The 13402-nt window shown below is 37.6% G+C and overlaps 1 protein-coding gene across 9 annotated transcripts in view; it reads right to left on the bottom strand.

Annotated features, from left to right (window-relative positions):
- Nucleotides 1-13402, bottom strand: part of DOCK10 (dedicator of cytokinesis 10) — a 301945-nt gene that overhangs the window by 23024 nt on the left and 265519 nt on the right. For 7 of the 9 annotated variants that reach the window (XM_023740106.1, XM_023740109.1, XM_004385836.3 and 4 more), the window contains 6 exons: nt 12477-12692; nt 10599-10656; nt 10181-10279; nt 7094-7200; nt 5572-5694; nt 5320-5433 (listed from right to left, as the gene is read on the bottom strand). In XM_023740106.1, the coding sequence (XP_023595874.1) occupies nt 5320-5433; nt 5572-5694; nt 7094-7200; nt 10181-10279; nt 10599-10656; nt 12477-12692 (717 nt within the window). The other 2 variants (XR_002825555.1, XM_023740111.1) reach the window with 2 other exon arrangements.

Genomic DNA, 13402 nt, shown 5'->3' with positions numbered 1-13402 from the left:
ATGAGCGTTAGCTATGGTAATGGTGATGATGATGATGAATAATGATGATAACAAAGATGAACAAAAAGATTGTGTCAGTTACGAGTTCTGGCTAATAGGCAGGGAAATGGTCTGAGTTTTGAGTGCTTAAGAAATACAGATCTTCAGTTTCTCTTGCATGGAAACTAAAATTTTCCTGATTATAAAAGGATCTATTGATGCTCATTTCAATATTTTGGTTGATGATCTTTTATTAGAAGCAATTACAACTTTTTTTTCAAGAATAGAAATGTAAACGTATTGAGACTATTTTATAAAATAAAATAAGAATTTAATCTGCTGTCTGCTGGGATCTGTGGAAGGGTCTTTCAGGGCCAGATTACATGTCCAATGGAGTTCCAAAAATGTCTGGAATGTGTGCTTACCTTTTACGCAGGGAAACCATCAAAGCAAAGGCAACTGCACCACGGGACACTATCTTAAGGAAGGCTTCAATCACTGCTTTGTCTTTGGAGTAAATGATTTATAAACAGGGACATGGGGTGATGAAACCCAGAGGTAGCTTCTCTTTTGCTTTAACCCCAAAGTCACACGTTAATTGCATTTCAAAGCAGTGGGAAATGTGACTTCTGCAGTTCCCTCGCTAGTTTGATTTTTTTTAATGCCATTTTACAATGCAGTAAGCTCCCTCTTCTGTTGTGGTCTGGAAATAACATCTTGTAGTTAAACAAGCACTTTGAATTAATAGAGGTAACATGCATGGACTACAGAATTTCAAGGCAATAGATTATGATAAAAATATACTTCAATCCACCGACAACCCAAATCGACTCTTTCTTAGATGTTTCTGCAGGTACTTCACTGCCGTGCCCTGAATATCAACTGTACGTGGCCCTGCTTTTATATCATACTTCAAATCCGTAAGTAAAAGGATGCATTCAAAGAGGAATCCAATGTGAAAAACGGTCAGAAAATGTTAATATAGTCTCAATTCTAAGAAAAAGAAGCTACAAGAATGCAAAGAAATGCTGAATATAAATGGAAACCCAACTATGATGCATCAAAATAAAAAAATAAATCTATAACAGTGACTTTCAGACAGGTGGAGAGCCAAAAGTGTGTATCACATCTCAAAATGGAGATCGAAGTTTTTCAAACTAAACATGCACCTTTCCTCTTCTTCTCCCCCACCCCCTCCCGGCTCTCTTTTCTTTCAAGATTCTCAGATGCATTCACACTCTATAAGGCATGATTGAGAATCATGGATCTATATCCTTTGGTGAACAGCATAACATTCTCCCAATGCCTTTCACTGAATTAATTCCAGGGGCATCCAGTCTTTGAAGATATGCAATGGGTATTCCCTTGCTTCTTTCATGCTAAATACCACTGGGTAAGGATTTCATTGATTACAGTTGATGTTTGATCACGATTGCCATTTCATGACTGTGGAAATGAGTACTTCAGGAACACTTTGGAGGATGCTTTCTATAACCAGCTACGTGTAAAATTTTCATAGCCAATGACGCCACCTGCTGCATTAGAAATGTCATGCCATGCAACACTTGCATTTTTAAAGTTCCTGCAATGAAAGAGCACTTTTCAACTTGTTTTCTAGTATCCAGTTCACAGCAGACACAATTAATATTAAATATCCTAATCACTATTATAAAATAAAAACACTAGTCACATGGGATGCTAAAATATTTACCCAAAGGCCTATGTGGAAAAAAAGAGCCGACTGTAAATTATAGTCCCATAATCTTTGTAACATGATTGCAAGAAGTTAATTTGGATCTTAACAGGTGCATTTTACAGTGACCCAAAGCATTCTGATGAAAAAGAAATTATTTCTGTGCATGGGGATTATGCTAACCAAGTGGTGTAATCATTGGAACCTTTATTCTGTACATGTTCTGTGGAATGTTCAAGCCTAGCTGATATTTATCATCCAGTGTGAAGTGGTGTGTGCTGTTTGTTCCTGTAGAACACCATAGTTCACACTCCCCATTTGGTGTCTTGGGACAGGTGTTTGAGTATCTTCTGAACAATGATGACTGAACCTCAAATTCTCTGCTTATCAGGACAACCTCCATTAGCTCCACTTGTTCAAAAGCAGCTGGGGATTGAGATTGTAGGGTGTTGTGCTTAAGTATATTCTCAGGTCTGCAGATTTAACAAAATGCTTTGCCTTTTAAGCTCAGGTTGGAATTTTTATAAATGGCAATTGAGAATATTGGCAGAATAAATAATAATACTAATAATAAAACAAATGCATACAATCAGCACACTTTACTGAAGAATCTGGAAAAAGAACAAAGTTAGGTCATGTGAAAGTAGCTTTCCCCCATTTTTCCCCATTGCCTCCCTCAGTCCCTCTAGTACAGGGTTTTCAAGTATTCTTTTAGTAGGTGAGTTAAGGATCACAGGACCCCAAATTTATAAATAAGGTAGAAAACATCGGTATGGTATGGAAGTGGGAAAGACTTTAGAGAATTACAAAAAAGTATATGCTGGGCAGACAAGCAGAGCTGAATCCTGATAGACAACCTGCAGATCTTGAAAGAACTTTTCTTTTCAGCTTAATCAACAACAGTTATATTGAACCATACAAAGTTGCCAACTTTGTAGGTTAAAAAAAAAAAGTAGTTGAGTATAGGCAAGTTCGTATGGTTCAAAGTACCACAAAGAATATCCTTGGTCTCAAAGCTCTAAGTGCTGGCAGCTTCTTTCTGCCTTGGCTTGCTCTCCAAATGTATTACATCACTACTTTCTGCCTTTCTTGAGACTTAACCTGGCCCACTGGGTAAAAGTTTATTGCACTGTCTATCCTTTGTGTTGGGATTTGCATTTTGACTATTTCCATTACTTCTGAGAATGCTCAGGGCTCACCACCATAGAGTGGCCCCTCTCTCCAAGATACTGCTGTGGAAAATGGCCAAAGCCTTTCAGGACTCACGGAAGGTACCCCTCGACAGCCACCACTCCAAATTCTGAAATTCTGACCACCATGCTCTTCTTTTAGGAGGCTGGTGGCACAATGGTTAAAGCACTCAGCTGCAAATCAAAAGGTGGGTGGTTTGAACTCACCAGCTGCTCCACAGGAGAGAGATGTGGCAGTCTGCTTCGGTAAAGATTTACAGCTTGGAAACTCTATGAGGCCATTCTACTCTGTCCTATAGGGTAGCTATGAGTCGGAACTGACTCGATGGCAGTGTGTTTGTTTTTTTTTGGTGTGCTCTTCTTATTAAGCTGCAATTCACAGTGGCTTGAAATGAGAGACAATCTCCAATACTGAGTCTACTGTTTATACATTTCAAATATGGGGTACCCATACTGATCTCTGTATGTGTAAGCTTTCAGATTACACCTACCTTCGTGTAGAAAGTAATGCATATGAAAAATAAAGGATACATTTTTGTAATTCTGATAACTGGAAGAAACCCAATTTAGTTCAAGGAATGAAGAATGACTCAAAAATGAATGTAAGCAGGATTATGTCACCCTTTGGCTCAAATGTTGATTTGCACAAAAAAGTTACGGTTCAGTACAACCATATGGAGGGATGTGTGAGGATTATTAGAGCATGCAAACAGAGAGAGAGAGAGAGAACTTACCACAGCCTGGAACCATCAAGACCAAAAGAAGAAAAGAGTAAACATCTGCATTAAAAACTAGTTGGAAAGCAGTGTGATTTGTTTTAGCCTGTTTAACAGCCTGTATCTTAGATGTTAACTTGGAGAAACCATTAGGTAAGCAATCTAGCTTTCATGACCATGGGTAATGAAATAACATGAGAGTTCATTGCTTTCTTTGGAAAGATGGCCTGAACATTTGCAGAGTTGAGCATTGGTTAGCCAAACGTATATACCGTCTGCCACTTTGATGCTGTTCAGTCAGCCTGTGGCCACTTCCCTTGAAACTCTGTCTTTCCCTTGCAACCACTCAACTCCCACATCCCCTTTCTGATGTTTTTTTTTTTTTTTTTTCCCTGCCATTTTTCTTGCTAATGTTTCACCTAGGTCACAAATTGTTTATTTCCTCCTCTCCTGCAGATTCCTGTATTTCTCTCTCTCACTAATAGACACTATCACTTCAGATAGTCCAGATTCTTTTCCTTGGATCCAGAAAATGTCTGCATTTTCTCTAGACTGTCTCTCCAGACCTCTGTTCCTCACACGACTAGCCTTCTCTGTCTCCACAACCCCGCGATGTTCCTGGACAGTGAGGAGAATCTGAGTAGGAAGAACGTATTTACAGTAAGGTGGTGCTCGGTGACTCTCTTTCCCAGGTAAAGAACAGCTATCTTTATTACTTCAGAAGTTACTTTTAAAGCTGCCCTTGGTGATTGCTGGGAAGAAGAAAAAAGAAAAAAAAAGAGATGTTGTTCAAAAGATTTCAATGGAAACGATGTAGAATGACTAAGCTGGATTTGACTCCTTCAGCTTCAGCCTTGAGGACTCTAAGGAGAACAGGAAGCTCTGTGCAACAAGGCTTTTACATGAGGGAAAAAAAGGGAAATGAAAGGTCTGAGAGCCACCCCAACTGTGAAAATAAAAGAATGGAATTCTTATTCACAAGAGTAATCGCTTGAAATAGGTCTGCTCAAATGTAATCGTGTTACAAGCCTTCCTGAAAAGAAACAGAATGGTTCCTGGGTTTATCCCATTTAAAGTAGTGCTAAGAGACATTTATAATTAATATATAATAGGTTCACTTTCAGGTCAATGCTACGGCTAGCTAATATTTTCAATCTTGTTCATAGTTTATGTAGTAAGCTCAGAAAGATAACTTTAAAATGGCATTGACGGGCAATACAGGGCACAAAATAACCATATAGTGATATGACTAAAAATTGTGGTAGTTTGAAAATAGAAGAAAAGAAATTGCATGATTGTAAAAAGTTCCCAGCTTTGATATGGTGGAGTTCCAATTTCTTGATTTCCTAGAAAGCCACTGTTAAAGAGAATTTCATTTCTTAAAGCATTTTCAATTGAATTTCACTTTAATATATGACCTAAAGCTATAATTAGACACTTGGGGTACAGTGCGAAGTAGAGGATGATGGAATGTAAGGCAACGATAGTGTTCTCTTACTCGAAGAAGTCAGAACCGCTGTTCTTAGCTCTACCTGTACTAAAGCCCATGGATTTCTCTGCACGTTTGTCTTCCTATTTAGTACATTCCTGGGGGCAAACAGACAATCGCACCCAGAGAAAGGCTCAAATATACTCAGATATACTCAGACACATCCAAGCCCACACACATACCCCAGTCCATTGGCACACAAAGAATGAAATACAGCATCCAACTGCTCAACGTTGCTTCTAGTGAACTTACCTGCCCATAAAAGGCCACACGATAGTAGCGACCAAACAGTCGCTTCTCTGAGTTCACCACCTCTGCAACTTTTAGATACGACCGATGAATGTCATAGTAGAGATCAGATAATTTCTGAAACCAGAAATTGAAAGGTTTTGTAAAGCTGATTCTGATATTAGAATAGGGAGTATCTACTTTTGAAAATCATAAGTAATTCACCAATTTAAAGTAGGATATTTTAACTAACTTCTTGGTGTTTACAAAACATACTTTGAAGTCTCTCTGCTTCTCGAAGACAGCAATGATGGGTTTGTTGACATCAGCAATGAGTTCATATCTCTCAGACTTCCAAAGAAACTCCACACACATATACAGCTGCTCCACCAGAATATTCTGCAATTTTCCCAATCAAAAGGAGATTTTACATGGTTAACATTGTGACTTGTAACTGAAACTTGGTTGCAAAGCTGTTGCATTGTCAATGTTTTTTCTTACTGGGATTTCTGTTTTCCATATTTTGGTTATGGAGTCCCTGGTGGTGCAAACAGTTAAGTACTCGGCTACTAACTGAAGGTTTGTTGGTTTGAATCCACCCAGAGATGCCTTGGAAGAAAGGCCTGGCGATCTACTTCCAGAAGACCACAGCCACTGAACCACTGAAAACTCTATGGCATGCAGTTCTACTCTGACACACATGGGGTTGCCATGAATCGGAATCAACTCCACAACTTTGTTTTTTTTTTTTTTTTTTTGTTCCTATTTGGGTTATTGGCATTTACTCAGACAGCATTGTGTCATCTTGGATTCGTCTCTGGATTCTTCTCTTTCCCTCACTACTGTCATTTAACTAATACCCCAAACTTGCTAGGTGCCCTGGTGGCACAGTGATTAAGTACTCAGCTGTTAATCAAAAGGTTTATTTGTAATATACACTAAATTAATGCATAACTATATGAAAACTTTCATTAAAACCCATCTGTAAATCTGCCTTCTGTACCTTGTTTTCTACCTATGTAATATTATGATTTTAAAAAAGTAGTTTATGTAACATTTTATTTACCCGATAAAGGGAGCTTTATTTTCTTCACCAGAATAGTTTCTAAACAATTCTCAATAGAAAGATTCTTTTCTTCCTTCGTGAAAAATGACCGTGATTTGTATATCAGAATGTTTTCTGCAAAAACTAGTGAGTCTTTCTGTTCAATTGCATTTGTAACTAAATTTTGCTAATGCTTTAATAAAAACAAAACAAAACAAAATTTTGTGACAAGCTCACAAAATTTTCAGCATCTCTTAATCATCTTGCCCAAAGACTAGAGAATGTACAACTTACAGAAAAGCTGATCACGTAGAAATACATTTGGGTAAATACTTTGGGAAGTAAAAATGGGTTTAAATTTTCATTGAAAATTATGCTTTGTCAATGGAGTCTAATATCTGTTAATCTTGGCTTAATTTTAGCCTGCCTTTCATTTGCCTGATTAAGTCATAAAGTAGAGTAACTTTTTCTGATTTCTGAATAAGTTTTCCTTCTTTCTTCCTTTTTTTCTATTTTGCTTAATGTCCCAACCCGATGCATATTTTTACTCAATTATTGTGTACTAGATAAATTTTGGAGACCTGGTGGCCAAGTTATTAAGAGCTCAGGCTGCTAACCAAATGGTCGACAGTTTGAATCCACCAGCCACTCCTTGGAAACCCTATGGGGCAGTTCTACTCTGTCCTATAGGGTCGCTATGAGTCAGAATCCACTTGACGGCACACAACAACAACAGATAAATTTTGATCTAACCTCATTGTATGGTGTATCCTGCATTCCCGAATCTTCTTTCATTGCTCCTTCTTCTTTTATATTTGGTGTAATGCTCAAAAAAGCTGGCCAGCCCATTGAGAACATACCTGGAGAGGATCAAGCAAAATACGTAATTATTATTGGAGCTTAGTTTTGCTTGGGTTAGATAATGCCTTTCTTCAGGATGTTACAAGCGGTAGTATTATAATCTCACATGGTCAGTAAGATGGTTAGACTGTGAGTGCTGATAAATACTCTTTGCCAGGCAATCAATGTTTCCCTTTTTATATTCTTTGTATCACTTTCAGGTAGCACATTTCCTTTAAGAATCTGGATGAGACTGCAGACAAAACATGGGATTTATAAGTAGACCTCATGCTAACATACTGGTTTAATTAACTTCTCTGAGCCCGTTTCCCTCATTTGTTAAACTGGAGACATACTATAACCTCAAAGGATGGTTGAGAGGGTTCAAAACAATAATATTTGGGAAAACACCTGGTACCATCAGTGCTCAGTACTCATTAATTTCCATTCTTTAGCATTATTCAGGAACCTTCTCAAATTTCCTCAGCATGTTGGCCACCAAGATTAACAAAGCCCTGGCTCTACAGATTCATGAAAGCACTTGACACTGGTTAATGTTCCCAGAGGAGGGATCAGATATGAACGACCGGGAATATGAATGGTTAGGAGCACAAGTTGGACCCTTGAACCCTGGCTCTATCGCAAACTAACCATGAGCTCTGGATCAGTTTATTTACATCTCTGGATGTCAGGTTTCTTACCTGTAAAAAGGAGGTGATCATAGCACCTCACTCACAGAATTGCCGTTGACCACTAACTGAGAAATTGCTGATACAGTGCTTAGGGCAGTGCTTGCCACACAGCAAGTGCTTTTTAAATGACTGCTAATACTTTTGTGGGATGTTTCCATATTTAACAATCACCTCATTGGCTATGTAACTAACTTATCACTCCCCAAACATGTTACAAATTATAAGAATTAATTCACCACAATCATTTCTTCTAATTTCACTTTCCTTTTTCATAACAACATAGCTTCAGTAATTAAACATGCATTAAAATACATGAGAATTGATTGTAAAAGGAAAAGTCATAAGTCATAACATACTTCTTGCCAGATGATGATCATTTATTAGTACGACTGAGGTAGCTGTACTTTTTGGAGTCTCCTATATACTTGTCATGTACACTTTGTAGTGAAGGGGCATTTTACTCTTCTGATTTAAAACATTGTAACATAAAGTTATATTAAGGACTTAAAATATTTGTCAATGAGCTTCAGATATATGCCAATAGATATGAATATATACTAATGCATCAAAAATAATCACTTTCGCTAATTTAAAGTTTATTAAATGAATATATCCTTTTTTCAATGGGTATATTATATTCCAACATAACCTTATGTCTAAAAGTGGGTACTTTACCATTTCTGAATATTAAGGGCTCACACAACTTGATGGGGGTATAAGTTTCTCCAAGTTCTCAAACTGATAACTGGTTTTATCAAGTTTCTTCAATTTTGTTTTTAGTTAGAATTTGAAATAGTCATTATGGAACTTTATGGTAACTAATTGTGACTGAAAGGCACATACATAAAACAATGATTTTTTTTTCTTTTTTTGATGACAAGCATTTAAAAATAAAGCTAGATAGAAAGTGTGGGACTGGGCAAGGAGAGACCTTGCTTTTAGGGTAGACATCAGCCATGTTTTCCAGGATCCTCACACAAGTGACCTCATTGCCTCATGGTTCATTTTGGGTCATTTGACTCAAACGTTTTATTTGAAAAATCCACTGCAATATATACTTTTTTAAAAGAGTGACCAATTATATTTCCAAATTTTTGCAATTAAAGTTTATTTATGTTTTGTTTAGGTTTTCTGGTTTTAACATCTAAGGGTTTATTTCTATTGTTATACAATGAGTTTCCACTGTGTTATGAAAGTTAAGATAGTGTTATCAAACACACTGAAGTTCATTAACACCTTGGGTTTGATCAAGATTTTGCAAGAGATTGGAGATCAAATATGTTGACTATACTGCCAAAACAATTTTTTTTACAAAGAGAAACTATTATCAAATCTTTTTATGAGACATTAAAAATGGAGTACTTTTAATGAAAGGAAATCTATACCATAAACCATTATATGTTACAGTTGTCAAAATCAGTTTATGCTTTTTTAAAAAATAAAATGTAACACAGTGATTATGTAGTCCTACATACCATACTATAAAGGGGCAGATTATCCAATAATCAAGATAAGCAAGGCCTTACTTGTGCTTACCTACTAATCTGTGTTAATAGTTTCACATGCTTTTCACCACATGCATGGCCTTATTTGTGAGTGCTTACTGAAAATCATGTGAAAATGTTCACACAGATTAGTAAGTAAGCACAAGTAAGGCCGGCTTAACTTGCTTACTGAGTAATCTGTCCCTGTCAGGGATTGTAAATCTAAAAAGAGGCTTTGAATCTGTAGGAAGGTGCTGTTGGATTGGGAGAGAGTCAGATGCCAGCCATACCTAAAAGCAGAATCTTGATGATGTGAAAAAATGTGAAGTTGTTCACTACAGAATAATAAGTAAGCACAAGTAAGCCCGTGCTTACCTTGCTTATTGAGTAATCCACCCCTCGTACTATACTTATGTCTCCATGTTTATATCCCTTATTTTGAAGAACAGTTTTATTATATTTGCAAGTAAAATGGATTTTTCTTACAATTTTAAAGAATTCATCAATTTCAGATTAAAATCCCAAGGGCAGACTGGCATGCAGACTGATAGCAAAACATGGCCATATCTCCTAATCCTGAACATTGGTTAACATGTGGTTGTATTTTCAGAGAAATTTCCAGTAATCTGAACTTTATAAATTTTGGATAGAATTTCTGAATGGTAGGAGCTTAAGGTTTTTACAGAGTAAGTCATGTAGGTCTGAGATAGTTTTTGCTTCTAAGAACACATTTAAAAAGGTTGGCTTGTTGTCAAATTTAAGCAGCAATTTGATTTCCTCAGCACTGTTACACGGGGGCGAATGAGCATGGTTAGATCACTCACTTCCTCCACCAGGAGTTGTTAGTAACGGGTTGCTATCACAAGGGTGGGCATCCTCCAGGAGCAGGGATGGTGTGCAAATCTTTTCCATTTTCCAGTAACCTATGGTAGTGCAAGATGAGGTTAGAACATGGCTACACGTTTCGGTTAATACAAGCTTATTAAACTACAGGTCATTAACCAATGGAGCATTTTCATTTTGAACTAAGACACCGACCATCCAGTTGGTCTTGATGTACCTGAAATGCGATCATGGCACAATGAAGAGAGTTAATATTTAAAATCATAGCATAATTAGAAATAGCTATGGAAGTAAATGTGACTTCACAAAACATAACTGAGATGAATAAAATCTAAAATTAATAAGTTAGGTTTCACGATGTTATTTATGGACTTTTTTCTCCTTACTTGGTCCTCTTACCCTTTCTTTTCAGGTATTCCGCGATGAGGGCAGCTATATGGATGTAACACATAGCAGCCTGAAATAAGACAGAAAACAAAGGTGTTAAGGGGAAGGAATATGATGCATTACACTATTTATCTAATTAGAACTAATCTTCCAAGGTGAGTCTATATTCCGTGTCAAAATATATGGAAGGATCCTTTGTAATGACAGAATTGAAATTAAGAATCAGTTATATTTCAGAAAAAAATTAAAATGAGTATTTGAGAATTTTTGTTTGTTTAGTGGCATAACTCTTTAAGCACTCAACTGATAACTGAAAAGTTGGTGGTTTTAAACCCACCCAGAGTCACCTTGGAGGAAAGACCTGGCAATCTACTTCTGAAAGATCACAGCTATTGAAAACCCTATGGAGCATAGTTCTACTCTGACACACGTGTCACCAGGAGTCGGAATAAAATTGATGGCAACTGGTTTAGTTTTGGTTTGATATCTTGATATAGTTTTCCGATGGGTGAATAAGATGGCCTAAAGAATTTTTCCACAGAATTAGATGTCTAAGACAAAAGTTTGTTTGTAGCCACAGTTCTTTTTTCTTATTAAAATCTATAAACTCTAGCATCTGAATCCAAATTGGAAGTAACAATGAGCTGCCTTCTAACTTTTTCTACCTCTAGTAATGGCCCTTCTTCAAAATTCAATCATCCTTAAAATGTCTCCTCACACCTTGGCACTTGATTAAATAGTGTGATCTTCTAGTGTAGATAATACAGGTGGTATTTCATTTTTCTGTCCTATCCCCTATAAAGCCTTGAACTGTGCTGAGCACATACTAGAAACCTGACTTGCCGAAGAGTTAATAGAATGTCAGCTTTTGGTTTTGAACTTTTATGTAGGAATTCCACCATTTTTCGATCAGTCCAAGGAAACTGGAATTTCTCACTCTTGTCCTCACCAAACTATAGCCAAGCCAGGCCTCTGGTTGGCTCTAGTTCCATGTCAGAATGTCTAATCACCACATGTGTTTAGAAGAGCTCCAGGGTTTAGGACTGCCCTAGACAAATAAATCACTTTGCCAAAGGGGCATCTTTCTGACAAGAGGGTAGAACTTCCCCACTTGGTACCCAGAATCCACTTGGGTGTCATGAATTGCCAGATATAAATCCAACCACTGTTTAATCTTCACACAGTCATCCCTCCACATGTGGCTCCTAGGAGTGTTAATTTTTCCACCACCCTTCAGACCAGCTGCAAATGAGGACTGATTACCCATGGCTGAGTTTATTTACCATGGTGGCAACCTTCCCTGTTCTTTTTTTTTTTAATTTTATTGTGGTGAAATATATATAACAAAATATTTGTCATGTCAATTATTTTTACATGTACAATTCAGTGCCATTAATTGCATTCACCATGTTGTACAACCATCACCACTGTCCATTCCCCAATTTCTTCATCATAGAAACTCATTATCCCTTAAGCAACACCTTCCCAATCCCCCCACCGCCATTTTTCTCTTTTACCCACCACCCAGCTGCTCAATTTTAATTGCAGGGAAGAATTTTTTAAATATAGAATAGTAATTTATATAACTCTTAATTTCCAGACACCCTTACAATCATCCTCCAGAGCCTCAGGTTTTTAACATTTAGCCCCACATTGCATTTCCTACAATTGCTGTTGGCGCTACACAGACTCCAGTCTTTATTTAATGCCATTTACTTGGAGTCAGGTGCCCTAAAAACTACATGCAAATTTAATGTGCACAATACATGATTGGGTCACATCTAGATTAGTGGCAAATACAGTAACTCTTATAATTCATGCTCTAAATGAAAATCCAATCATCCTTATAAGAAGGACAATGCCAACGGAGAATGAACCTTTGCTAATCACCTCTGATAAGTCGCCATTTCTCGCGTGAATCTTGGCCATGCTTTCCAGCCAGGTCCTCCGAAGCTCAGGGGTGCTGGCATAGGAGTTCGCCAGGCTGTACTGGAGATCCACCAGCATCTCAGGGTCTTTTTCATGCTCCTTCATCTGTGCCGTGGCCATCAAAACAGTTCTTATACGTTTAGTCAGGTCTTTCACTTCTGCTGGGAAATTGCTGTTCTTTGGAAAAGAGAGAGCCTGGGTCATTATCTCTTTAGAACTCATACGTCAACTTACTTAAAGTTATGCTGTTAACTATGACTTGGACAGAAGTTTGGTGCATTCTATATATTGTGAATAAATATACTCATTCTATATGTACACATTCTCTGTATTGTGATTACTGTTGTTTTACACATTTAAAGGAAGAATTGTAATAGATGCTACTTTTGTCTTCTTGTCATCTTCTTCTACTAATAGCATCTTAATTTTCCATGAGACTTTCCCCTCCTTGACTCTAGTTCATGTGATTTGAATGGGTCTTATTCCATTCCCAGGCATCAGGAATGGCAAGTGACAATGGCCTGGCAATACTTTTCTTTGATCCCCCAGGCCACATTGATTGGTTCACGGGTGGGTATGTGATGCAAGGTTAGAGCAAAGAGATTCAGTTCTGGGACTTTAATTGGGAACTATGGAAAAATGTGCTTTTTCCACTCATAGGATGCAAGCAGTGTTCTCAGAGTTTCTGAGAGCAAGCCCGTGGGGAGACCAAAAAAAACGAAAACCCACTATTGTCGAGTAGATTCTGACTCATAGCAACCCTTTAGGATAGCACAGAGTAGAACTGCCCCATTTGGCTTCCAAGGCTGCAATCTTTTCAGCAGCAGACTTCCACGTCTTTCTCCCACAGAGCAGCTGGTGGGCTCGAACTGCCAACCTTCTTGCTA

Source organism: Trichechus manatus, unplaced genomic scaffold (genome assembly GCF_000243295.1).
Source record: "Trichechus manatus latirostris isolate Lorelei unplaced genomic scaffold, TriManLat1.0 scaffold00147, whole genome shotgun sequence".
In the NCBI taxonomy this organism is placed as follows: domain Eukaryota; kingdom Metazoa; phylum Chordata; class Mammalia; order Sirenia; family Trichechidae; genus Trichechus; species Trichechus manatus.
The sequence above is the reverse complement of the archived record's forward strand: the minus strand, read 5'-3'. Positions and strand labels throughout refer to the sequence as shown.